Raw genomic sequence first — 27,984 nt, 5'->3', positions numbered from 1 at the left:
TCACTTCACTGCACAGTGAACACACACTCACAAGCACACACCCGCCTTTGGGATAATCACCATTGATCACCACTGCAGATCTGTGTGTGTGTGTGTGTGTGTGTGTGTGTGTGTTTACTTGCCTGAATCTCATTTCATTTATCTTTACACGGTCAGTGCAGAGACATGCCTTGAGTATCAGCTAACCAAAATTCTCTTAAAGGTAGGGCTGTGCGATATGAACAAAATCTCATATCCCGATATAAGAATTTTATCGTCCCGATAACGATATAAATCACAAAAATGCAACATTTTCTGTAAATTCTGTGAATCTCGGGCAGCTCGACTTGCGTGAAGTGTTTCCAGCTGCGCGTCATGTAGCTGGAGTCGAGTGTTTTAACCGATGCATGAAACTATACATTTTTAGACATAAGTTGTAACAGCCGCTGTTTTCTTTGTGAGTGTTTATTACACGGCGTGCTGTGGGGAAAAGCCTGTTCTAACATTTGAGTCTAAGGTTTATTTTTTTTAGCACCTGGCGGCTCTTTTTTTAATTCTCATCCGTAAATAATCTGCTCTTTCACGTGATTCAGTTTATTTTGAAAAGTCTCAACAGGATCTTGAGCTTTATTGTGAAAGGTTTATGTGGAACATAAACAAGCGGACACGCGATGCTGTTACCGTCGTTGTTGCTAACCACAATGCATAAAACAGGTGCTTGTCTGTCTGTAGTGTGGTTATACTAAATATAAGAGAAAGAGAGAACTTTAAGAAATTAATATAGCCACTACAGTGACCATCAGAACGATGAAAAAATATTGCCGTAAACAGTTTATTTTGCGACACCACGAAAATGAAACATAGACGTTTTTATATCGTCATCCGATATATATTGTTATATCGAACAGCCCTACTTAAAGGGTTTGCAAAGTTACCTTCTCAGTCATGATAACTTTTAAACGTTTAATCCATAGTTAGATGTAACAGTTTTGTAGCTCCATTTTATTTGGAATAAAGAGATGAAATTCATGAGAAGCGGAGGTTGGGCTGAGATGGTTATTGACAAGTTTCCACCTGCAGGAAATCAGATTTAAGCATCTGAAAAGCTAAAGATATTTGCCGTGCTGGCACGTGCTACAAAAGCTTCTTCAGGCAAACAGAGCACTATTAGAAAAAAAGTTGCACTTGTCCTGCTACTAAATAGTTAATTTTTCTTACAAATTATATTCTAAAATGTTTTTATTGTATTTTCCTTCTAGCTGTATTAAACCCAGCAAATTTATTGGCTCTATTTCTTCATCTCGCTCCATAAATCATAGTCCACCCCCACCCTCCTCTGTTTGAGAGCCATTGTGATGAATGGGATTCACTTGGATTCACATTTATAAGCCTCATACTTTAATATTAGATACACAGAGACGGGCTCTGGGCTACCTTCAGGGCACATGCTCGCAACCAAACAGTAACAATTATTTATTTTCTTCAAGACAATCCTAAATAAAATGGGGAACTAATTTTATTTTGTCCTCATGTGACAAAAAAAGCTCACACTTCACTGGACTAAAGGGTTTGTTTGTTTGTTTTCGTATTTGGCAGCTGTTCACGGCCTCACTTACAATAAATGAAGAATTCCCAAATCACCAGTTTTGCAAGCAAAACAATATCAGTTTTTCTGATATTATTATTACAATGTTTGTTAGATTTGTGTTGTTCGGAATGCTTGGCATGAATGCTAATGCCTGAAACATCAGGGATTGTGTTCTGGAGACACCTTGAAGTGATATGACGACGATCTGATGTGCAGCAATTTGGAGTGTGAAATGACTTTTTTTTTGCTTATGAAATGGAGAGGAGGAGGAGGATGAGGAATGGGAGGGGATGTGAAGATATCCTGTGCAGGGCTGAAGTGAGACTTGAGCATTGTGCGCATGTGCACGAGTTAAAGCGATTCCACCTGCTACTCACGGCATCATGGCGCCCTGCAGCCGCTCAAACTGCAGCGTCATTGTTCAAGGCTCTTCCTGCTTCTGTCGTGCCCAGCTGAGGTGCATCTCTCCGGGTGAGGGAGCCACCGCCGCTCTGAGGCTCCACTGAGGCCGTAGACAGCAGGACTTCTGGTCGAAGCTGTTAAATTCATTTTACAGTGATGCACTTGATCCGCATCCAGGTATGTTTAAGATGTGGAGAAAGTGGCTCCTGACAGCTAGTTCAAAGAGATTTTTCCATACATATTGTTTCAGCAGGTCAATCTTAATCTGGTTTAGCAGGGACTTTTACCAGTAAAATTGCAATTACTTACAGTTGTTTAATAATCAGAATAACTATAATCTGATTACAGCTAAATATTTAGGTCATAAAAAGTTTCTTACAGGGATTTCCTTGTTGTTGTAGATTATCACTGCTATTTTATTTGATTATAGACAGACTATAGTTTAAATGAAAACAATAAATATTTGTGAAAAATTTAAGTTCAGCCTGTTTATAAATATCTTCATACTTGGTTTAACATGAGCAGCTTTTTCTAGCTTATCTTTAATGGCTAATTCTTATTTCACAACAATGATTGATGTGATCCGATCTAATGATCGCGGCGTCAGTAAGAAATGTGCATCTGTTTGGGAAAGAATGTGAAGCACTACTTCTTATGTAGTTTTTTTTATTTTTCCTTTCCTTCCCGTGTGTGTCTGCACTGGTCCAGCTGTGTCAGTGTGTGCAACACACTGTAGAGCCCAGTCAGCGCACAAAGAGAAAGGGGCTGTGAGAGGGGGTGTGGAGGCAAAAGAGAGAGTGAAATTAAAAAAGAGAAAGGAGAGGGCAGAAGGAGGAGGAACAGTTCAGTGTGCAGAGGTTTGTATGAGCTCTGAGGGTTTCCAACTGTCGCAGACAATAGTTGGAGGCAAGGCGCTCTGTATGACAATAGGCTCTTTGACCCCGGTCAAGCTCGCAGGGGGGGTGGACGACAGTGTGAGGAGGAGGAGGGAGGGTGTCCCCATCTGTCTCAGAGGAGAGAGTGTGTACATCTGTACTCTGCACTGTGTGGACAAAACTGCGTATGCTTGAGTAGCGCATTTACATATTTCTCTTCATGTCTTTGGGCACTTCTCTGCATTTCAGTGTTTCAGAAAGCGAATGCATCTACGTTACAGATGAAGTGTCAGCTTGAGTTTTGTTGTGCTATACGTTTTTACAGATTAATGCAGTATTTTTTTCGTTTTCTTTTTAGCATGGACATATAAACATAGGAATGTAAATATTGAATTTTAAGTTATTTATTTAATGAAAGCTGCTTGCACATGCTCAGTTGAGATATACTCCAGCCTTTGTGCGACCCCACACTGGATAAACAGTTCAAATTTAGACGTTGATTCTTGTGAATCTGTGATGTGGTTTCTGGAGCTTGTGTAACCAGTGCAGAGCATTCGTCTTCAGGGTAAAATGATGAATACAGCAGCATTCCCAGAACTCTGTGGTGCAATGAGCAGGGAAAATATGAAAGAAGTTGATGTCTTGTCATAGTTAAAAAATAAAAAAGAGGAACTTGTATTCAGGGTGAGCCCATGCTGTTATAATTAACAGTAGTAAACTGTTTACGGACATTACTGTAGGAACACTAAAATGACAGTACGATGGAAACTAGTTGTATATTTTTCCAGTAAGAAACTGTGACTTTTTCTCATCATATTTGCAGCATAACTCCATAAATATGTTTTTAACTGTGATTAACAGTACAGTGTCATTACTATTTTACTGCATTATACCATGACGACTTGTAATAAAATAGCAGCTGCGCTTATCTTTTCAAGCTACATGAGGGAAATTGTTTTCTTTTAACCGAAAGGAAGACAGGCAGATGTTGTTTAAGTGGTTTTAACGTGACCCATAACAACCCTTCAGAATATTCCATGACCCTCTGGTGGGTTTGTGACCCAGACTTTGAAAAACAAAGCCTCCGGCTGAGTTTAAGTCAGCAGACTTCAACTGATGGATGTCTCTGTGTTTCTCTTTCCTGTCACCCAGCTTCTCATGTCTGTCAGTTCTTATGAAAAAACCCTTCTGTGTGAGGAGCTTGGCTCAGCAACATGACTTGGGCCTCTTCATAAAACATCTTTATCATGTGGGGAGACAGCATGCACACAAACACGTTGCAATTTCAGCTCGTTTGGCTGCAGAATATTGCCCCCTCTTTCACTCTCTCTATCCCCATAAATAGCAGACATAGCTAGATTTGTCTCTGTGTCACCATGGTGTTTCGCTGTTTGTACGCATAGCACCAGGCCTCGGTGTGTGTCTGTTTGATGCAGGTTTGCAGAGGTGCAGCACACCAGCTACCACACACACACACACACACACACACACACACGCACACTCCCACCCCCACCCCCATTGGACAAAGCAGAGGATTGTGGGTCTGCACACCCGTTGCCTTGGTGATGAGAATCAAAGTGACAGCTCTCCTAGAGGAGGAGTACCCCCTCCTCCTCCTGCACCCCTCCTTCACGCGCTCCCTCTCTGCTCCTCCAGCAGGTGTAAGAGTGAGAGAGACAGAGAGATGTCTTTCTTCCCGTCTTGGTCGCCTTCCAGATCCTCTCGCCTTCTGTCCTTGAGAGTCGCTGAAATAAGCAGCGCTCGCCGGTAGGAAGTTCAGGGTGTAATTTGTGTGTCAGCTTTTAATAACATCATAAATTGTGTATGCGGCGGAACATTGACTAAAGCTTTTCTGGACGACCTGCTCACGGGGCCTCGTGAGATGTTTTTATTTAAGAGAACTACGAGACAATCCGGAGATCGTACGGTGAAAACAAAAAAAGTCGCCAAAAATGTCATTTTGATTCGGTAAGTGAAATATTTCAAAGGCCGTGCAGATCAAACATATTCACAAAACACGCAGCGACAAATTCTCTCTCTCCTGATTGGCTCTTCACAACAATGACACTTAGCGTTGGTGGTAGCCATAGCAACATCCCTCTAGTTGCACAAAGGGGTCAGATCTAAAAGGTCTAAATCTGCTAATGTCTCTGAGTACCTCTCGCATGCACTCTCACCAACACAGATGTGTGTGTGTCTGTGCATAGATGTGTGTGTGTGTGTGCACTTAAAGGAGCAGGTTCCTTCACTATAGTGTTGTTTTGTGTAGGAGTGGCATTTTCTTTAAGGAGGAGGAAGGTGAGCGTGGCAAACAAAGAGCCTCATTGATGACAGAGAGAGTAAGAGAGTGAACCAGTTGTGAAATCGCTTTTTTTTTCTTTACAGACCTACAATCTCTGGCAGAGGGACAAAGGTAGCCCTCTGGGACCCCTTAACCCCTCACACACACACATGCGCACACACACACACACACACACACACACACACACACACACACCTCTCCTTCACAAAAGAGCTGGCTCCACAGCTGCCTCGAGTCCCCCATCCCTCCCCACTTCCATTATTTTTAATCCCCCAGTGAAAGCTCCCCCAATTTCTTCCCCTTTCCCAACGCCCGAGCCCCACCCCCTCGCTTTCACACGACACACATACACCCCCCATCACCACCGTCACCCTCTTCGCCCCGCACGACAGCCCCCCACCCCTCTCTCCCATTCTGAGGTCTCACAAAGTCGTCAGCTGTCATATCGTCTCTCTGACACACTGGCTGGACTCTCACTTTAATTACGAACCCCTGAGCCTGATTATGGTGCGGGTACATGAGGCCTCTCCAGTAACCAGCGCGTACCAACCAGGGTTCAGTGGTGTGCACGTGACTGGTTGATGGGGTTGATGAACTTTGACCCAGCAGTGACGACAGGTTGATGATTACCCCGTCCACCATCTGATGGTTTCTTACATATTTTCTGTTTTGTTTTTTTGTTTCTGCCTTTTAATTCGCCATCTTTTTTGACATGAATGTCAACTAATAAGCTGCTTCGAATGCAACCTTTGTTTCTTTCGACAGTTAATGAAAAAAAGATAAAACAATTGCACAACAAACTGTACTTTGGCAAGCAGTTGCTTATTATTTTAACACAACTGATGACAAGAGCGCAACAAAAGAGAATAATTTGACCTCTTTTCTGCACAATTGTTACCTTCAATCATGGTATTTATTCGCAGCCTCGGTGTTTCCCAGCAATTATCAAATCTTTCACGTGTGTCCTCTCATCAATAAACTTGAGCTGCGTTCTATAAAACTCCTACTTTCATCTGCCTCCAGCCTCTAGCCGTCTGTTGTTGTAAATCATACAACCGTGTTCCATATGGTTGTCATTAATAAAGATGAGGTCACACTTCCAGTCAGACCTCACCCTCCACGCTCACACGCACACTGAAGCTCAAACAACATTTCGTTACACTCGCGCGCACGCTCACGGGTGCGCAGCCACTCGCAGCCACATCGATACTCTGCAGAGAGGGTGGCCTATAAAGCTGGAGAGAGGGAGTTAATTAGTGTTTTAGCTGATTGCTAATTGCCACTTTCTTCCGCCTACTTAGGAACAACGCGGTGAAGGAGAAGAAGAGAGAGGAAGCAGAGGGATGTTTTTTTTTACTTCTGCTACTATCAGAAACTTGTTCATTTACTTCTAATTGCTCATGTCCATCCTATCTTCATCGAGTACGCCCTCGTTTCTCTCCTCTTCTTTTAAGTTGAAACTTTTAGCTGAAACAAGGTTTCAGAATTATTCACCTCATTAATTCCCATAAAAGTTTATGGTTAACTGTAACTCTGTCCAACAGGGATGGCTCTGTAGCACTTTTTCCATGTCTGTGTCTGCCGATACCAGTTCCAGTCTTATTCCATCTTTTTCTTCCAACAATCAACTAAGATGCTAATAATACATTAGCTTGACACGCGTCAGGACTCCAGATGTCATTTGTCATACTAACCACTGATGACACATCTGTCTTTACAGCATGTGGTGCTAAGTTTGGTATGTATTCACATTATAGATTTTGCTTATGGATCATGGGTAATGTGTAGTTTAATTGAGAGAAGGGTGACATTTTTACAGAAGATCTCTCTTAAGCCATCTACATGAATAAGCACCAGTACAGACCAGTGGAGATTTGAACCAGTGTTCATATAATCACATATTACGTGTGTTACATATCTGCATCAGCCTAAAACCTTATGGTTTGCCCTACATGAGGCAAAATTCCTCTTACTGACATAATAAAATCTTATTCCCAACTGTTCTCAATAACTGTTTTGGACAGACATCGTGAAAAGGTGACAGCGCTTATTATTCTCTATTTCTCCTCATTAAACCAGAAGAAACTGAAATTGAAAGGAGCTTAAATTAGCAGGAGCTTTCAGTGGCTGGAGTCCATTGTGTTTTTGCCAATCAACACTATTCTTGGTGATATGAGATGACATGGGATAGAAGTCAAGAAACAATTTTTCTTGGCCAGCGCTCTCACTGATGGTCCACACTTTGGCTCCGTTTCTTCTGCTCACTCAAAGGAAGCAACCTGACTTCTGCTCAGACGTTGATCAAATTTCTCAAAGCGTAAAAGCTGGGTTAGAGTTACAGTACGAGCCCTCCTCCCGAGCCAGAGAGTTTTATTTGTTTTTCCAATGTGGATTTATGTCATGTTGGAAGGGGAGCGTGCATTTGAGTGCAAAATCTCGGGCAGTTTGAGTAGCAGTGCATGCAGGGACGAGCTGGAGCAGAGAGTTCAAGCATAGTTGAGGATGTTTTAGTGTGTGAGACTTTTGCACAGTTTTCACTTTCTCAGGCTACGTGTCCACAGTGTAGAGCCAAGTCCCAGCTCGCACATTCACAAACACTCATGCACGGGCATACATGATGTCAGACGCACAAAGACATACTTAGAAGCATGCACGCATGCTCTCACACCCTGAAGTCCCAGCTGTAACAAATGGGGACCAGATTGTGTATGATGATGATGATGTAAAAGACCAGGCATGCTGGTCTCCATGGTTGACAAGCTTTGTTGAGTAAATGTTCAGTGTGTGTGTGTGTGTGGGGGGGGGGGGTCAAACCCTGGTCCACGTGCCATGAGCTATTAAACGGCTCTCGTCGTTTCCCTATAGGATTCATCATGTGGTGCTGCAGTCAATCAGAAACATGCATGTGTGGGTTGACAGAATAGGTTTACTTCACTGTACCTATTTGTTTATTTCGTGTTTGCTAATGCTTGTTTATGTTTCACAAAGATGATTACGTAATGAAGCTCGTTTGATTTGTGTTTTTCACTTCTGAACAAAAAAACTTTCCTCTGCTCTTTTCATGATGGGCTCGAGCAGCAGCCTCCAGGGCTGAGAAATGAAGCCAATACCTGAGTGCCAAAACTGCAGTTCCTCAAATGGCCACTTGAGGCAACCTTTAGTAAAACTCATAGGCCTTTACACAAAAAATAAAAATTTTTACAACCTTGTTAAAAAACAGCTTTGGTCTTGTTAATTTTGTTTGTACTCCTTCACAGTAACTGTACAAAGATTCATTTTGTTTATAAGGCAACTGAGTTTTTTTAAATTCCAAAGTTTGCATTAAGAGAAATCGGGCAGGGAGTAGCTCTAGGACTGTACTACCACAATCTCAGCTAACTTGAGTCACTTATATGAACTTCTCAACCATGTTTGTGTTTTTTTTAAAGAATTTTTAATGCTGTTACCTGAAGAATAATGGTTTGCTATGAGGTTAATTGTACTAAACAGAGGTCAAAAAGGCTCCGGTTCTGTTTTGGTCATTGAAATTCTACATTAAGTTATATGGCACTAATTATCAGGGATCTGTGTGAGTCTAAAAATGTGAGTCCACAAACCAAATTCCATCTTTTGACGAATATGTTTTTGTGGCCATCATGTCATGTAAGGTGAAACATATCAGACTGTTACAAATTTGCGCTGTTGCTACAAAACAATGTGCTTTTGTTAAATCCACTGTCTTTCACTTATTGATCCTTTTAGATACTTAAAACCTTTTTGGTATATCTTAAAGACTAAAACTGCATTATAGTGTTTATAAAGTATGGAAATTGTGCCACTCATCATTTTGTTTCTTAGGTCTAGCCACCAGAGTAAAAAGTTTTCTTTCAGTATTACTATAACGTTTGGTAAAACTTAATAAGCAGAGCAGGGCACTAACATTACAGAGCTACATTAGCTGACTGCGTGGCAAATGTGATGTCAAGACATCAGTCTTTGGTGCTAAAGAGAGAGCGGATTGTATGAAGGCTCGAATTCAAACACCTGATTCTCTGCAAAGTTGTGAAAATGCTGATAAAGTGAGACAAGTATTCTCATAATGCTTGTCTCAGCTTGGCTCCAAAGATACTCTGAGTGACATCTACTTTATCTGTGCATATGTGTGTGTGTTTCCAAGGAGCATGAGTCAGAAGACAAAGGGTGTGTTCAACTGAGAGAGAGTGGAAGGAAATGAGAGGAAGTATTAGGAATGTAGGGGAAAAGGAGAGAGGAATACAGTGTATGCTGGATTCATATAGCAAGAGCTGTAAAAAATATACATCAAAAAGTGGTTGTGTTTCACTTTGAGTTACTGCTGTGTCTTTAAAGATAACAAATGACTGAATGAAGGCATGATGAGAAAAATATTTTTAGATATTTCATAAAATATTATGTTAGTGCATCGTGAGATTATTACACGTCATAGACGTCTGTTTTTTTTTCTTCCAATAAGAGCTTTTCTGACCACATTATGTTTAAGTTTACCCTCCAAGGATTGGGACACTCAAGTAAAAGGGACAGTAAATATAGTGCAGTGAAGAGGAGATAAGGGGTGATATGGGATCACCAGTCTACTTCTGTTTTTAAGCTGTGACTTTAAGATCTTCCAGGTTTTTTTCAAAGGTAATGCTCAAAGTACTTTTGAAATTAGTACAGTATGCACTAAGAACGTTGCCAGCATGTTTCATTTTGCCTCTGAGGAATGCTTTTAGGATCTATAGTTGAATCTGTAAATCATCCTTCTAGTGTGCGAGAGGTCTCAGAGAGAGAGATAGTGTTTTTAGTGTGTGTGTGTGTGGGTGTGTGTGTGAGAAAGAGAGGGAGAAAAAGAGGTTGACAGCAGAGTTGGGGCAGCTGACGAAGTAACGGGGCAGTTGTAGTCACATGGGGAGTAGAGATGGATTTGGGGGGATTTGAGGCTATAAAAGGGTGGGGACAAGGAGGCTTAGGCCAGCTGACACTGTCCACATCACAGATAGATGCACACACACACACTCAAAATAATGACAGTAAAAAATGAGCATGCTCCCTGGCTCCAAACATTAAGAAAACACACATGCACTGTGCACATACACACAACAAACAGCCACACCAGCACGTGCACACTTGAGCAGAGGCTACAGTCGACTGTTTAGTTAACTTTGAGGTCTTGGGACACAAGGCAGCATGGGTAAAAGAGTGGAAGGAGGGTGTGGGTGTGTGTTTTGGGAAGGGAGACAGGTGTGGCTCTATCAAGGCAGTTGTGCGACACCAGATACCAACAGTGGAGATAACACTCAACAAGTTGGAGAAAGAGAGGCGAAGTGTGCATCTGTGTAACTCTCTGTGTGCTTGAGAGGAAAGAGAGGCAGAGAGAGATCATGAATATGATGCCAGAAAAAGGGGCAAACATGAACATCAAGCTGTGCATAGGGTCAGTGTGTTAACTGGTGAGCAATGATTTCGTCTCCACTCACGCCGACACAAATCCATGCTGATGAGCAAGGCATCAGCTTGATTGCAGGTTGATTTTTAAAAATTCATATATTCTTTTTACTGAGAATTGTCATCAAAAATCAAAAATCTTTAGGAACTCGTGAACTTTGCATTTATGTCTACTGTTCCATTCTCAGCAACTTGATTTGGTAAGTCGTTTAGTTACAGCAGATCAGATAAGATATCAACACAGCGAGTGACGTGTTTTCACATGTCAAAAATGGATCTGTGGTGCAAATGTGGTAAAAAAAAACCAAAAGGTTTAAGCTCCTGATGTGGTCAACACAGAGGAAGAAAGCAGACTCAAAGAATGAAAGAAGAAGAGGACAAGAGAAAGAAAACGTACTGACTCAGAGCGAAAGGCTCAGAATGAGAGAAAGGAAAATCTCCTCTCACTCTCTCGTTATGACACTTCATTATAACAACGGTCACTTAGTGTGTGTGTTTGAGAAAGATGTCTGCATTTCTGCTTATGCGTCTGCATCTGTGTGTGTGTGCATGTGTGTGTGAGGTGTGAGTAAAATCAGAACAGTGTTGAACTCGTTTGGGTGGACCAAGAATTCACACGAGGTCCAGTTACCGCGCAGGCCCTCCGAGGACACAAACGAGCTGTGTGTGTGTGAAAGACAGATGAGTATGCGAGTGATTAGGTGTGTATATATAGTTGTCTGTGGTTACATAGTGAGAGGTGTGACTTTCTAGAGAGCTGGATAGCTGAGCTAACTGTATATAGTGTGTGTGTGTATCTGCGTTCTTTCCACAAGTGTGTAAGTGTGCGGAAGGGTTCCTGCAATGTCACTATTTAATGACAAGGGACAAGAATACGTGAGTCTGTTTGGTCTATGGGGAAGACCCAGTGGAACACATTTCTACAGCTGTCCCGCTGCTTGCGTCGATGCCAGTGCCATCACTTCCTGTGTGATCTGTATCCTGTTTGATATTTAGTTTCACCTGCTCATCGAAAGACATTAATAGAATTTCTACATTCACCCGTTGGAGGCAAATCGCTGACCATACAGCCAGAAAACAGCTACGTGATGCAGTTTTATTTTCTTACATCTCCACCAAACAGCAAAGGAATTTTCCTGAGTCACATGAACCTTAGTGGGCGTGCCTGACTACCTTTTCTCCCTACTTTACAACATCAGTCCACATTATTTTTGTGTCCTCAGATCAAGTATCCCTGTATCCTCCGTAAAGTTTATCATGTAATGCATTCGCTTTTTTAATCTTTCTTCAGGATCGTCTTTATGTCAGTGAACAGCCGCTGGACTTTCATGCTGACACGTCCCTGCTGCGAAAATGTCACGTTAAATTATTAAGTGACAAAGGTGTAATAATGGTGGTGTTCATTTCATGAAATCACACGTTAGTTAGTGAAGTCTTGCCTGGAAGTTTTGACCATCAAAATCTTAGATTAATGTATCCAGATGTGACAAGCAAGGAGCTGATCTGGCCGAGAAACAGTGCTCGTGTGCTACTTTTCGACTCTAATGGTGACCTTAACCTGAAAAATGAAGTCCCAAGGTAAGACATCATGGAAACCAAGAGTCAGCTGCAGCTCTTTCTGCAGCCAGAGGAGTCACCCTCTGCTGGCCATTACATTTCTGTGCCAATGCACTTGCACACAGGCTTCACTTTTCAGACCTGTTCACCTGGGTGTAATCACATTTTCATCAACTGGTCCATGTAGTGTTAACTGCACGATTGCACCTCCTGCTGATCCAATTGAGTTCATACTCTCTGTCTTCTAATTTCTGTCATTAATGAAACCTGAGATCCTCCCTGCTTTTCTGTGTTATCATGTAGTGAAGCAGGTTTCCCCGTTATTTCAGATACAGTACATGTTTTTGTAATAGGCTGGAGGATGTGTGACACAGAGATTGATTTTTGTCCAGTGAAAGTAGTTGCAAAACACTTTTTGCAACAAAACAAGAAACGGGCGTAAATCTCAAGGAGATCTTATTTATTTTTCCTTGTAATATTTGGTGACAACTAAAAGAGACACTGTCTCTTCTCTTCTCTGTCAGACAGGTGAAAGAAATTTTAATAAAAGGACACATTTGCTGTTTGTACTTTGTATGTTTGCTATGCCCAACCCATACACTGGTACATGAAGAGAGACCTCTCCTCCCTGGAAGACCACAGTTTAATTCGAACAGTGTTTTCCTCTCTGTTTTCTACTTGTTGCTCAGAGCACGCTGGCAGCTCTTAGATGAATGTGACAGCAGGTACAACAAAGTGATGGAGAGACAGAGAGAGAGGAGCAAAAGTGGGGATAGAAAGAGGCAGCAATGAAAAGGAGGAGAGAAAAAGAAAAGGGCGAATAGCCGAAGGCTAAAGAAAAGCATAGCGGGTTGAAAGGAGGAAAAAGAAAAGAGAGAAAAATTTGGGAAGGGAGGCAGTCATGGCATGTTTTCAGCTGTTTGCTTGGCCTGGCCTGGGTCACTTGGGCAACACCGATACCGCTGCCAAAGAAAGGAAGACAAGAGAAGAGAGGGAGAGAGGAAAGGAGGGTAGGATGACTGGAAATGGGAGGAGAGGTAGAAAGGGTGGATGCTGAAAACAAACTGTGAGCAAAAGCTGTTTCTGTTTTTGTGAGAACAAACTGAATGTTCCCGCTTTGATTTAATGAGTTGGGGGAAAAAAGAATCCTGCACAGCATCAATGATTCAGATGGTTTAGAATTTAGGAGCTAGAATTTGATCAACTTGAGAATAAATAAAGAGGAAGGTTCACAGACCAGAAGTATATCAGACAGTTCTGAGAGGAGGATGCCTTCAAAATAAAAGTCTTGATTTGAGCTAATGAAGGTTCATTCAAGAACAGTGTAAACTTTGTGGTTTAAAAGAGAGTGATAAGAATACAGTAAAGAAATGAAAGAGAAGTGAATATAAGTAAAAGAAACTTGAGAAATGTACAGACTTATTTAGTTAATGTAAGTATTAACCATTTGAAAATCTACAAAACATGTTTTTACCTGTAATTAAGTTAAACTTATAGTTATGTTGTAAATGGTGCCTGCATATGCACAGAAAGGCTGGAGCAATGTGACAGTGTTTCCTGCAAAAATAAAGGTCACAAAAGTTCAAATTCCTGCTGCAGCGAACATCTGGCTGCTCCTGTTATCACAACTTTTGAAGGTTTTCTATTATTAAAGGATTTTTTAACAAGCAGTGGCAACCTCATTTATCTTACTGTTAGTAATGTACCGCTGCCCATTTATCACAGATTTTTAGAAATACTTTAAAAGCCATGTTTTCAAAGAGCTCTGAGCTGTGCTGCTTGAAAATATGGATGGAAGAAGTGTTCGTGAAGTCAGCAGATAACCGGAAAGGGACTTTGTGGACTGGAGGCGTGAAGGACACGGAGGTGGAGATTGGACGGAGAGCAGCAGGTCTCTCCAAGTGAAAAGCCTTACATCAGAGCAGAGGAATTCCTGCCTTTTCTTCCAGCTTCTTTTGTTACTCTTTAGAAAGAGTTGCCTTAGTCTTCTCGCCGAGTGCTCTGTCACTGCCGGACCTCTAGACAGATAAAAGATGGGGGGAGGGCGGAGGTGATGGGGGAGGAAGGAGATGGGGGAGAATGAGTGAGCAGAAACAGTGAGGGAGAGAAGGGGAGAGAGGATGACAGGAAACCATGTTTTTACAGTACCTTGGGCTGCTTTAAAAACAAAGAACGTGGATGAAAGGATCGGCACAACTCTCTGAGTAGGTCCTCCAACAAAGAAGAGAGCTGCACAAGCCAGAGTTTATTATGAAAAAAATAGTAATGCTGAATAATTATTAGGTGCAATAATTTGAGTAACTACTTATAAAACTGAGATCATTGTGTAAGTTGGCCTTTTATGGATTAATTTGCTTGCATTCTCTCCTCTGCAGCATCTGATGCTTTTATAGTTTTTTATGATCCTGTCTTTCTCGGTTCTAAATGATTTTGTACAATACCTCTTCAGATTCTTGTTGGATTGCTCTTATTGTGTGTGTTTTTGGATATTGTATTTAGTATTTTTAGTATTTATTTATTTATTGTCATTGTCAAGAACAATGAAATTGCGTTTGGGGCTTCCATACAACCCAAAAAAAAGAAGAAAATAATAAATACCCCTTAAAACCCAAGTGTACATATTTAACCCAGTGTGACTCCAATGCAATAAGACAATCCTTAGCAATAATGTTCGTAGAAATTCAGACAAAGACCTGAGAAACATGAGAAACTGTACTTAAGGTGGTACCTCTAGTCGTGCTTTGTTCTGCTGGGTGCTTGTTAGTGCTGATTGGTAGTATTCACAGCGAGCACGCCTGAGAACAAAAGGATTTTATTATTAAAAACTAGCATTCAGGTCGAGTGGACGCCGTAATCTGGAAAGAGAACATTTTATGTCGAGACTATTCACACCTCAGCCTGATGAAAACTTTAGTTTTTCCTGTTTTGCTGTTTTAAAGCCAGTAAAACTCAATAAAGACCAGTGAAGCTTTGCCCCCAGGCTAGTTGTCCACGGTAACTCCGGGATTTAATATGTTTTTCCTAATTGACCATGATTTTGTCTGGTGTAAATAATGCGGGGGCTGTTGGGAGAGTGTGTGTTACAGGCCCGTGGGCACTCGGGGAGACCAGATGATTCTGTGCCAGCTTGTTACAAAGCAACCATCACATTTTCATCCACGTAAGCTACAGTGCTGGGACGCACTTTTCATTTTTGTCTTTTCTTTAATGTTTCTCTAGAACTTTTTGTTTTTCTGGTTTCCTTTCATCTTTGATTTCTTTTGCTTTCTTTCTGCGACTCCCCCTTGAACCTTTTTCCTTCTCTTTGGTTTCTTCTCCTTGTCTTTTCTTATTCCATATGTCAGCTCTTCTTTCCTTTTTTCCTTCTTTACATAATTCCTTCCTTCCTTCCTTCCATTTTCTTCTCTCTCTTCTTCTTGTCTTTCTGTCCTCTCTTCATTTTAATGAAGACTTGGTTGGCTGCAGCAGAGAACAGGTCCAAGTTTCCTTACTGCCCCTGATTACATCAGCACATGCAGTCATGCTCTCTCTCTCTCTCTCTCTCTCTCTCTCACTCACACACACACACACACACACACACACACACACACACACACACACACACACACACTCTTTTTGGAAAAACAACTCATGACATCACCAGCAGCTGCCCAGCTGCATAAAAGAGTGTGTGTTTGGTGTATGTGCACAACAGTGTGCGTTTCTGTGTGTGTCAGAGGGGTGATACTGTTAGTTGCCTAGGTAACAGAGCAGGATCAGTCAAACAGTGAAGACCAACTCGAACAAAACTTCGAGGAGTTATGCAACACTTTGCAACAGTTTCTAGTCTTCTATCTCGCTCCATCCCTCTATTCCTCTGCATGGTCCCACGCCTCTGCTTTTGCCCCCACAGCTGGAACAGCTGTTTGGCCCATACACCTTTTGTAACTCAATATGGAAGTCAGTGCAGTCGTTTCTATTGGCTTATTAAGGTTTCAGTCAATGAATCCATCCATCTCTTGTGACAGAGGCCTACTGGTCAGCTTCAGCCCTTTTATCCCTTCAAAGTGCTGGTCTTACTGTGGGACAGGAGGAAATTAGACATACATACATAAATTATCAGTTCATTAATTTTAAGAAAAACTATTAGAGTCAGTTAACAGGCTTGTTGGGCAACATTAAGAAGGCTACTCTGTTACTCTATTGCTTTATAACACTGGAAAGATTGACTATTAAAAAACAGATCAATGGGTAAAATGTTGAATAAATCATAAAGATAAGGAGTTTAATTGTATTGCTAGAAGAAATGCCGAATTTGTACTAATCAAAACTGAAAAACGTTGTAAATTACTGAAAAATCCAGTGCCTGCCTCTTCAGCTGTATGTTTGCAAAGTTTAAAAGTTTAAAGCAATACTTTTAAGACACATGTGACAATATGCACGACTAAACATGAGCACTGAGCGCTGAAACGTTAACAAAGCTCACAGAGTTGAAACGTATCTCACCAAACTCCTGCTGCTTTGAATCTTTGGATTTTAATAATGGACTGATATTGATTTAATAATAGCAGGCACATAATAAGGTGTGCTAAAGAAATGTAATAACCGCATTTGAATGAGACTTGGTCAGATATTCACTTGTAATGTCAGAGTAGCTTCGATGAAAGATTGAATCCAGGAGGCCAGTTAGAGGTCAGATACCACCTCCTGCACCAAACTTCAATTTTAAATTTGTGACCTTCATGTCTTTAACTTTATTCTTTTTCCCATCAAACTTCTCCCTGTCTGCTGTTCTATATTGGCTACTGTAGTTTCCTAAGCTACTTTATATACTCTTTAAACCCCTAAAACAACAAGGTGTTAAACTGCACCCCTAACAGACGGCTAATCCAGCAGATCTGATCAAAGGTAGCCAGTTAACCTGAGCTTATCCGCAGCCTAAGGAGATCCGTTTAATGAGCTTACATTAAACCAGCGCCACGTCTCACTGTGCTTCCAATCGGCTCCAATGAAGCCTTAGAGGTTATTTATATTAAGAGATGGAGACTCACTTTCTCTCTCCCGCTCAGACTGTGGCCGTCTTCTCGCCTCAGTTTTTGTCTCTTTATACCTGCTTTCGGTCATTTTGCACCTGTCTGTGTCTCTCTAACTGTCTCCCTCTCAGTTTTAGCTTGTGGCGTGAATTTGTCTTTGTAGAGGAATGAAAGAAATCAGCAACAAAATAAGAAAAGACAAAAGGAGAGAAAAGGCAAATAAGTAACCACAAGAGATATTTGTTTTTTTATTAATCAACTGATAATACAAACTTAACGAGTGATGTTCAGGTAAATTATAAATCGTATGTAGGTCACGCTCAAAGCAAAAGCCAACATTTCTCTGCACATCTTGCAGAATCTCTGCTTCTTTGGTCTCTCCTAGTCTCTGTTTTTCTGACATTACTTTGTTATGACAGGTCTCACAAAGGTTTCCCTCTCTGCATCCCAGGCTGTCTCTCTCCCTCCTCGTCTCTGTTTGTCCCCCTCTTTCTCTGTTGTCACTCCATTTTGACATCGGCATCGTGACTCTGTGCTGATCTGCCTCCCCCTCTCTGCGTTTCTGTCCATTTCTCTGCCTTTGCGTCTCCCTCCTCTTCGCTTGATGTTTTTTAGATGTGACAGAAGTCGTGTGAACCTCTGTATTTCTTTCTATCATTTGTCGTTCTCTCTGCCACTGATGTTTTTTCCATCAGAGGGGTGCTGGAAGTAAAGAAGCTGTACATCTTGGCACAGCAGGCGATGAACATCGTGTACCTGTGAACACAGGACCTCTGGCGTTTCTGTCACATCTCGTCTCTGTTATTCCTTTCTGATGTTTCCCAAATATTTTTTTTTTATTTTTTTTTTTAAGTTTGAAAACTTTCTCCAAACAGGGAACTTCGGGGATCTAGAGAGCTCTCGGGGGATTTTTTTTTTCAAATGAGTCACTTTGCAGGAAATTACCAGAATATATTTGACAAGTTGTTTCGCACGTTCACCGCACTTGCTGCCGGTTTTCAGCCGAGCTGTGGTGGAAACCAGACTGTTTACGCCTTTAGTGGTTGCTAAAGCTGGAAAACAACATTAATAAACCAAGAAGAAATACGTTTTTTCAGGTCATGGCAGCTGTCTCACTTTTTAAGGAGAATTTTCACATTATGATCTGTACATTTATTAACAGAAAGTATTCCTGAGAGACACAGTTTGCAGCTTCATCTTGTCAAACCTTCCTCCAATCTCTGCCTTAATTTAACATTTGCTTCACTAGATCAGGACATTTTATCCACTGAGGACTGACTGAGTTCATACGGATTTACTAAGGCTTTGCTTATCATTTATCATTTATTAATTTGTTGTTTTATTCATTAGAGATTCAGAACAGAATTATAGTTAAATTGTATAGGCCTAGATTTTGAGGGAAATGCAGGGCATAGGTCCTGCTCATAAGACTTGTTCTTGTTTACAAGTTGGCTAACTTAATGCCTACTTTTGTTATTTGTTGAAAATGAAATGAACTGATACAGTCAAGAGTTATAAATTAACTGAAAAATAAATTGAAGGCCACTGTTAGAAACTGAACATATTTATTGATGAAGTGAACAGCTGCACATTTAAAGAGCTTACTTTACCAAACAAAGAGGAAAGGATGTCGGTTTTCATGCCAACGCAGGAGGAATGTTAAATGACAAAAATCGATCTACTAGAGGAACAAATATTCAAACGTAATGCAGATTGCTTGAAAGACTTGCATTATGTTCCATTATAGTTTAAATTGCCAGTGGGTGCCTGACTTTAGCACTTTGGTTTATATAAAACCATCTCCACATTAAAATGTTGCAGACAAAGCCACACATTTGTATATGAATTATATCCAACAATGATGAGACAAACTATAGGACAGAGGTGCAACAACTAGAGTCATGGTGCCACGACAATAACTTGGTCTTAAACACCAAAAAGACCAAGGAGATCATTGTAGATTTCCGGAAGAGGGGTCATAACAACCATCTGCCTCTCTTCATTGGCAGTGAGGCGGTGGAGAGGGTGAGCAGTTTTAAATTCTTGGGGGTAACTGTGACCGAGGACCTGTCCTGGGGCAACCATATCACCTCAGTTGTACGGAAGGCCCAACAGCGCCTCTACTACCTGAGGAGACTGCGGAGCGCACACATTCCCAGATCTCTGATGTTGAACTTCTACAACTGTGCCATCAGCAGCGTTCTGACGTATGGATTTCTAGTGTGGTTTCCCAGCTGCACCAAGGCCGATCAGCAAGCACTCCAGCGGGTGGTGAAAGAAGCTGGCAGAATTATTGGAACAAGTCTGCCAGAGATCAGTAATATCTTCCCCACTCGCTGTCTGAGGAGGGTGCACAGTATCCTGCGGGACCAACATCACCCTGCGCGCCACCTTTTCCATCTGCTGCCCTCAGGGAGAAGGTACAGGTCTATACAGGCCAGAACATCCAGACTGGCCAACAGCCTGTATCCACAGGCTGTGAGGCTCCTGAACTCTCTGCCCCCCTCTCACGGACAATAACCATATCCAACTTCTTAATAGCAATGAACTGGTCTGCATTGGTGCATCATATCTTTATTCTCTTCCCCCTCCTGCCCCCCCCCTCTTTTGTAAATAGATAACTATCATATCTGATATCATATCTCACAGTACAATAATATTGAATGGGTTGCATTGTTGTATTTTGTCATGTTTCTCAGGTCTTTGTCTGAATTTCTACGAACATTATTGCTAAGGATTGTCTTATTGCATTGGAGTCACACTGGGTTAAATATGTACACTTGGGTTTTAAGGGGTATTTATTATTTTCTTCTTCTTTTTGGGTTGTATGGAAGCCCCAAACGCAATTTCATTGTTCTTGACAATGACAATAAATAAATAAATACTAAAAATACTAAAAAAAAAATGAAAATTCACCAAAATGAGCAAATGAATTGCTTGGCCTCCAGATTTTTACTGTTTTTGTACATTTGGAAGTTTGCAGGAGGCATTTTACAAAACAATAAAAATAGCAAAACTACCCCAGCCTTTACTACATCGTTAAGATCAAATTAGCTCATTTCTGAGAATGCAAGTTAATAGGATCGGAGAGAGGATAATGTCATTTTTCTCGCTTTAATGTTACCGAGGTAGCACATTTTCAACATCTTTGACTTTTAAAGCCACAGGAGCAAGTGTGACATTTCAGTCACCGTGCAAAGTGCTTTCAGCTACAGCAGCCCCAAAGTGGCCGTGTCTCCACCCCCAGCTGGACAAGACTGGACAGAATGAATCATGGCTGCCGGTTGTAGGTTGACCGCTCTGTTTCAATTAACAGACAGAGAGACATCTTTGTTAAGTGGACGCACTGCAAATACATCAGTGTACTCAGTGCAAGCCCACAATACTTACTGCACGGTTATCCTCATCTCATATTCATTACCCTCGTTCAAAGTATTCTCACTGTAAACAAAGCAAACGTTAAGCGTCTTCCTTCTTCCGTTTTCAGTATTCCAGTAGCAGAGGACATGCGTGTCCCCTCCCACTGCAGGATAGTTTCTTTGATCTCTGTCGTGTTAATGTGGCTGTTATTGTTCTCTTTTTTTTAGCACAGAGGGACATTCTTGTGTCAGTCATCTTACAGTTTAGTATGCATCACCATACTGAGCATACATATGTTGCTGTGAGTCAGAAATCAGAGGAGAAGCAGCTCTCTGTGCTTTCAGTCTGCTTCCTACGGTGCCGCTCTGGTCATCAGGGAGAGGAGGAGGAGGAGGTGGAGGAGGAGGAAGAGAGCAGTGGAGGAAGGAGTGAGTCATGTTAGTTAGACTTTAATAAAAACAACTGCCAGAGTCCACAGCCTGGATCATGATGATGATGATGATGATGATGAGTGTTCTGGTGTTGAACGAAATGCTGTTGGGTCACTTGGTCACTGTGGAAATTGCGAGCTGAAGTTCACGTCTGTTATGAATTTCACAGCCTCTTTTCATTTCCAATCACCGTCACCCTCTTCCAGAAGTTAATGCTCCGGGGGATGACCCTTGTCGGGGTTTTGTGTTTTATGGCTGCCGGTTTGTGCTGTGCGACACCAGACTAGTAGCTGCAACCTGTGCAGTAAATTGCATCCAGAAAAACAATTGCCAGTTAGTTAATAGAAACAGCAGCACGAGTGGATAGATTTCATTGCTATTTCGAACTCGGTGGCATCATTCAGCTGTTGCTGGCACTGTTGCATGTGTTTCATGATAGGAACTGACCAACCTCCTGACCTGAAACTTTGGAGCTTAGTTCTTTGTGTCTCTGATGTGTTTCGTAGGCTGTAACGCTTGCTCCTTTGTGGTTTGCTCCAGTCTATTTATTTGTGCTCTGTTCATAAATCATAAATGTTTGATTTTTGTCATCTTTGCACTCACGTTTTCCAAAACTTGGGGACATTATCTCATTATGAAATGCATTTCAGTGGTGCTGCCTAGCTGTTGTTGCTGTAAGTGTAACTGGTGTTTCTTTTTACTGCTCTTGTTTCAATTATCCGTGCAACAATGTGAAAAACGTTACCAGCAAGGCCTGACAACACCGCATGAAAGCACCTGCAGTTTTTAAACCATAGTAAGAAAGCACAACTTCACTATGTCCACACTCGTGAATAGCAATGCTATAAATAAGGACTTTATTGTCTTTCTTCCTGCCCTGTGTTCTGTGTCTAAGAAATGCCCTTAAAACATTATGTAAACACAGAAGGTTTAACAACATTGAACAGATATTACTTCAGCAGCTGCAGCATGTCAAGTCTGGAAAAAGCTTCCAGCCGTTAAAATGTCAAATGATGAAGTTCGTTTTACAAGGGGAAATGCTCAAGTCATATACAAAGACACACACACAAACACATAGTGATGTTTTTGCACCGGCGTAGAACTGACTGCCAACAGAGCTCGCTCTCTGAGGGATGCATAAATTCTATTATGTTGGTGCTGTTTTGGCATTTGTATGTTGCTCACTGTCTACGCTTTTCCTGCAGGGAAATAAGACATTGAGACACGAGAATGAGCATGATAATTAAAACACAAACGGCCCCTTAAAACATGAACATAATCAGCAGCCTTTTCGTGTGTCTCTTCATTTAGCAGCTAAATTAAATTTTTTTAAATATATATTTTTTTTTTTCAGTCTTCCTGCTTTGTGAGATAACAACTTCCAGATAAGATGGTAAAATCTGTGTGTACAGTTTAAAGTTTAAAGCTCCATAAGTTTAGATTACACAAAGTCTGCACATGAACTTTGGTTAATGTTGGGAGAAATAAGGTCAGGATATCATCTTTCTATCATCTTTTCTGTTCTTATGTTTGTTCTTTGTTCATATGTAGCACACAGCAGGCGAGAGCCAGTTCACTTCTCACACACTGTCACTATTGGAGATACTCAATTTGGTTTAGGCGAGGGAGCTGCCCGAGCAGCGCATGCTGGAGCCAGGATGCAGGATGCCTGTTCCCTCACTGTGAATTCACCAGACAATTACCTGCTGATTCTCACACACGCTTAATCGGATAGCATACAGACTTTGTAGCAGGGAGCTGGCAGGTAAATTTCTGATCTGATCGAGTCGGACGTACGCTTTCTTCATGTGCGTCTGCTTGGTGATGTCTAGAGTGGTTCAGGGCTGTAGCAGTGTGTGGGAACGGCTTTTGGTTTCTCCTCAGTCTTTCATCAGACAAACTACCTGCTGACAGTCTAATTTATTAACTGGCTGGGAGAAGAACGTGGAACAACCAGAAGACAAAGACATAAATTTATCTCAGGAGCTGAAGACCAAAGAGAAAGAAAACTAAAAACTGTTCAAATAACACAACTCCAAATGGATGCTCTAATTTTTCCATATCTGTTGGATGCATACATTTAATAACTTTACATGAGTGGTAATGTGTCACAGTGATAATGAACCCCATTGCTTCAAATTATGCACCAAGTTTAATGTCAATGCGTGAAACAGTTGCTGAGATATGAGCCTACTTCCTGTTTGCTTCACAGCTCGATTCACTGCTTCAAAAGTCAAAAATCCGTATATCCTTTTCTTAAAATCCAATATGCTAGAAAGTGAGGAAAGAAAATCAATGTGAGTTTCATTTCCAGAAAATGTTTAGGCAAAGATGGTGATTAGAGTGCTGTTACACATTAGAGTGCCACACTTGATTATGTGAAATTACTCACAAAAACCAAAAAGTTTATTTTGCTAACACAAAAATGACTCAGGGACTATTTCTTGATTCCAGTCTGGGAAAAAAAGGTGTGCAAGAAATTATAGCAGTGCTTTGGGATCCGCTTGGCCTGCAATGAAAAGCACAATGTGTTTTTTATTAAATGCATATTCACTGATCTCTGTGTGAATATTTTTGTAATGGGACTAAGCAGGTCTTTGTTGGTGCAGCACAGCTGTACGGCAGCTTCAATATGATCTCCAGTGACAGAATGGCCTTTTCTGCTACAGTCTCACACACACACACATGCATGTACCCATATTTACAATCTACACATAAAGACAAACCCACACTCGCACACTCATGCCAAGACAATGGCCTGCTAATCCTTGCTTCTGATTGGACGGGTCCAGATTACCCAGAGGGCACCAGCTGTCAGGGAGAGACGAGGCCCAGTTTCCTCAGTATCGTCACACACGTACACACACAGACACACACTCCGATGGTCATGCCGCTCCGCTCACTGATACTCACTAAAAAGCAGAAAGAAATGTTCACCAACACAACGGTAGCGCGAGGCTACAACTGAGAACTGCCAATGTTTAGCTTGATTTGTTGGCCTGTCGTCACGCTCAAACTGAAGCGTTCAGCTGCTGTCATCAGAGGCTGTTTGTCACTGCTGTCACCAAACTGTAAAAATAGGAATGGGAAGTAATACCGCTGTAAAGCTAACAGGCATTGCAAAGGTTCGGCAAGGCCAGGTAGCCAAATTCTGCAAATGCGTAATGTGCTGTGTGTTTTATTTTTAGTGTCAGTTGTCACAACCTCTTCATTCTGCATGTGCAGCTCTTCATCTGAGGGCTGTCCACTAATTAACATATTCACCCTTTAGAAATGTTTCCTTGTGCAGAATTTTACAAACAAAATCCTAAAAGCACTGAAACAGTCTCTCTTGGCTAAAGAAGCTCTTGTTCGGCTTCTGCAATATGTCATCAGTTCCCAACACCCTTGCACAAATATAGCAGTTTAAAACCCACAATCCCTCCTCTCCAGTGCTGCCACACAGGGCCAAGCTGGGCCAAACCGAGACGGTCCAACAATGCAGGGAGAGGCAAGGGACAGGAAGAGCTAAATGACACGCTGCTGGGCCGAGATAAGAGCAGATCCTACTAAGTACTGGACTCAAGGGGGAGGGGGAAAGAGAGAGATGAGAGAGGGTGAAGAAATAGGGATAGAGAAAGGGAGATATAGTGAGGGATGGAGGAAGAGAGTGAGGAAGAAAGTGTGTGTGAGGACAAAAAAAGTAGAAAAAAGAGGAGAGAGTGATAGTAAATGATAGAAAGAAAGAGATTTAGTTTCAGTGCGTTGTTAAAGTGCAGCCGGTCTGAGAGGCTTTGCATTGGCCTAGATTCTCCTCTGTGTCTGTCTGCCCTTCTCTCTGCATACAGCGTGTATTATAGCAATTGTATGCATTTTCATTAGGCAGAAACCTATCTGATTTTCATTGTTCTGCTCCTCCAGCACATTGCTATGAGGTCATCTTGTGCCCCGTGGAGCTTGAGTTCCAGTTTAATAAAAGTTTTTGCTTGCATTATTTTATCAGATTTCATTACAAAAAAGAAGAAAAAGTCATATAGAATTTGTGTTTTTTGTCCGGTCTTATTAATCATCATAATCTTACGCATTGACTCCTCTTTTATTACATCAAGAAACAATACAGTGAAGAGGTAATTCAGTACAGGCTTTTCAATTTAATTTACACTTTAAAATTGCATTACGGTAATAATGTCCATGACATTAATCCTGAACTGATGTGCTTTGCGGTTCTGTCAAAAGCCATATAAGTGGGTTTTTTTGTATATTATTACAATTTCTGTAGCTAATCTTTAGCAGATGCAAACGTCATTAAACTGAAGCTAAAAGCTGCATTTTGATTTTCTTCTCCTGCTGAAGTAGTGGAGGGCGAATCCCCCGTGCATCCACAGCTCTGCGTGATGTACTTTGTCCAGCTTATTTGGAGCCGATGCTCAGTTTTAATGCACACACACACATGTGGTGTACACACTGAAGCAGAAGCTTGGAAATTATTACAGCATGTTTGATTTTTTTTCTTGTGCCCTGGGGATTAATTTCCTGATTGGACGAAATCCTGGAAACAGACATAAACTGAGCGATGCCGATATGTTCAGAAGAAGGAGAGAGGAAATATGAACCCTGATGTTTTCTGTGAGGTGAAGAATATCATGTTTTACTAGCTTTCGTGGACACTGCGGCTAATTAGCTTTGACTCCGAACAGCTTTCTCTCTCCCTGGCAAATATACAAACGCACGATGTATTAAATCAATACTTTCATTTGTTATTTGTGTAATTACAAGTTTGTAATTAGGTTTTCTGTTGTGTTTTTTAACAGCACCTATACAAAGTTCATTTTTCTCCACTTCGATCTTTTGTTCTATTTCTTGATAGTTGGTGTTTTCACCCCCTCTCTCTCTTTGTTGCTATTTCCCGCTGCTGCAGTGTTATTTCCCAGTGGGGATCATTACAGTTTCCTGCGATCTTTTCTTATCTCACAGTTGTTATTTTTTGAATAGAAGCATGTGCCATGGCTGGTTTTATTTCTATTCAGCAGCATAAAGAAGATGAAAACAGAAAATTCTGAACGTTCAAGTTAAACTGAGAGAGCTGCGTTACATCAAACCTCTACCTGCTCTCTGTGCTTTCCCGCCAAGCTGCAGAAACCTCTCTGAAATGCTGAGAAAAAAGCTGGGATACAGTCAGTCATAATTTCAAAAAGATCTTGTAAATATAGGAATCACATTGATAGAAATAACTGCTGACTAAATTATAAGGATTGCCGTCTTCTTCTGCATGTTTCTTGCAGTAGCGCTCAGCTGTGGTGTGCTGCTGCCACCCTGCTTTACAGGCTTGCACAGCACGCTGATTCATAAAAGTACTCAAGAGATTAAAAGTACTCATCTGAATGGTTTCATATCGTGACAAGTGATGATTATTATTTATCTTTGCTTGAAATGATGATCACGATACCACTAGCCACCAGTTTAAGCTCACACACTGACCCATCCGTGTGTGTGTTTGTGTGTGTTTGTGTAGGCACAACAGAGCGTGTGTGTCTGATCCAGGGGACTGTGGAGGCACTGAATGGTGTCCATGACTTCATCGCTGAGAAGGTGAGGGAGATGCCTCAGAGCACCCAGAAGACAGAGCCGGTGAGCATCCTGCAGCCGCAGACCACCGTCAACCCGGACCGAGTCAAACAGGTCAGTCTCATTATAGGATGCAAGGAAAGCCAATAAAATACTAATGTTCATGAATTCTTGTTTTCTTTTAAATAACTGTTTATTAGCTGTGTTTGTGTGAGAGGCGGCTGGGTGTGTAAGGTAGGGAGGAGACGAACTGGTTTCCTTGGTTTTCTCTGGAATGGCGAACTGTGTGTGTGCTTGTTTCTGTGTATGGGCTATGATTTTCTGCCTGAGTAAAGTTGAATGAGGCACAACATGAGGGAAAACAATGATGGCAAAACAGATATGTACACACACAAGGGAGGACGAGAGAGAGCGAGGGAGTAGAGAAAGTAATATTAGAAGGAAATATTTATAAAAAGGTGGAAAGATCAAAAAGAGAGTGAATTAGATGAGATTCGTTGTAATATGCGAACATAAAACAGGCTGCAGTTTATGGGACATGAACACGAACACGTGACATCAACTGCAGGCCTGCCCACCACGCGCACACACACACACACACACATGCTGACTGTGCCAAATCCCTAAATAATCATCCCAACAGGAAATGACTTCCCACTAAGGGAGGAAGTGTGAGCAAGTGTCCAGATGTCCAGATCTCTCTCTCTCTCTCTCTCTCTCTCTCTCTCTCTCTCTCTCTCTCTCTCACACTCACACACACACACACACACACACACACACACACACACACACACACACAGACAGTGTGGGCATGACTTATAGCTAATCTTACTGAGTTATTTCGGGTTCTTATCTCTAACTGTGTGTGTTGTTATATTTTCATAATATTAATTGGCAAAAGAAAAAAAAGTAGTGGGTGCAATCTTTAAATCTAGATGTTCCCAGTTTGACACAGGTATATACAACCAAGCACCTAGCTATGCATTCTACATTTAGGAACATGTGAAAGAATGGGTCATTCTAATGAGCTCACTGAATTTACAACAGGCAATTTAAAAGGAAGCCACCTTGAAGCAATCAGTATGAAATCAGTGTGAAATTCCTTCCCACCTAAATATTCTGTGATTATTGTATGTGGTGTTACTGCAAAGTGGAAGCATATATGAGCCACAGCAACTCGGCCACAAAGTGGTAAACCACTTAAGGTTACAGAGTGGATTGACCAAGTGCAGAAACGTCACCAGCGCTCTGCTGAATCTGCAACCTCAGAGCTCCAAATCTCCTCTGGCATTAACATCAGCACAAAAACTGTGCGCCAGGAGCTTCGTGGGTTTCCATGACCAAGCAGCTTCTCTAGGTGTAATGCGTAGGTAGCTCACTGTTTCTGTCCATACAGATTTTAAACCCCTGGACTTTGGTAGTGGTAGAAATATTGCATTCGGTGGTACAGGAATGCATCAAAGGCTTTAACTTAATTTGTGACATTAGGAAG

General features: G+C 41.5%; 1 protein-coding gene across 3 annotated transcripts in view; it reads left to right on the top strand.

Moving 5' to 3' along the window:
- Nucleotides 1–27,984, top strand: part of nova2 (NOVA alternative splicing regulator 2) — an 88,960-nt gene that overhangs the window by 34,732 nt on the left and 26,244 nt on the right. For all 3 annotated transcript variants that reach the window (XM_082502436.1, XM_082502435.1, XM_082502437.1), the window contains one exon: nucleotides 26,440–26,606. In XM_082502436.1, coding sequence (XP_082358562.1) covers nucleotides 26,440–26,606 — 167 coding nt within the window. The remainder of the gene's footprint in view (nucleotides 1–26,439; nucleotides 26,607–27,984) is intronic.

The sequence above is a fragment of the Aulonocara stuartgranti genome (genome assembly GCF_965226115.1).
Source record: "Aulonocara stuartgranti genome assembly, chromosome: 14".
NCBI lineage: Eukaryota > Metazoa > Chordata > Actinopteri > Cichliformes > Cichlidae > Aulonocara > Aulonocara stuartgranti.
Note: the sequence above shows the minus strand (reverse complement) of the source record. Positions and strands in the feature narration are given on the sequence as shown.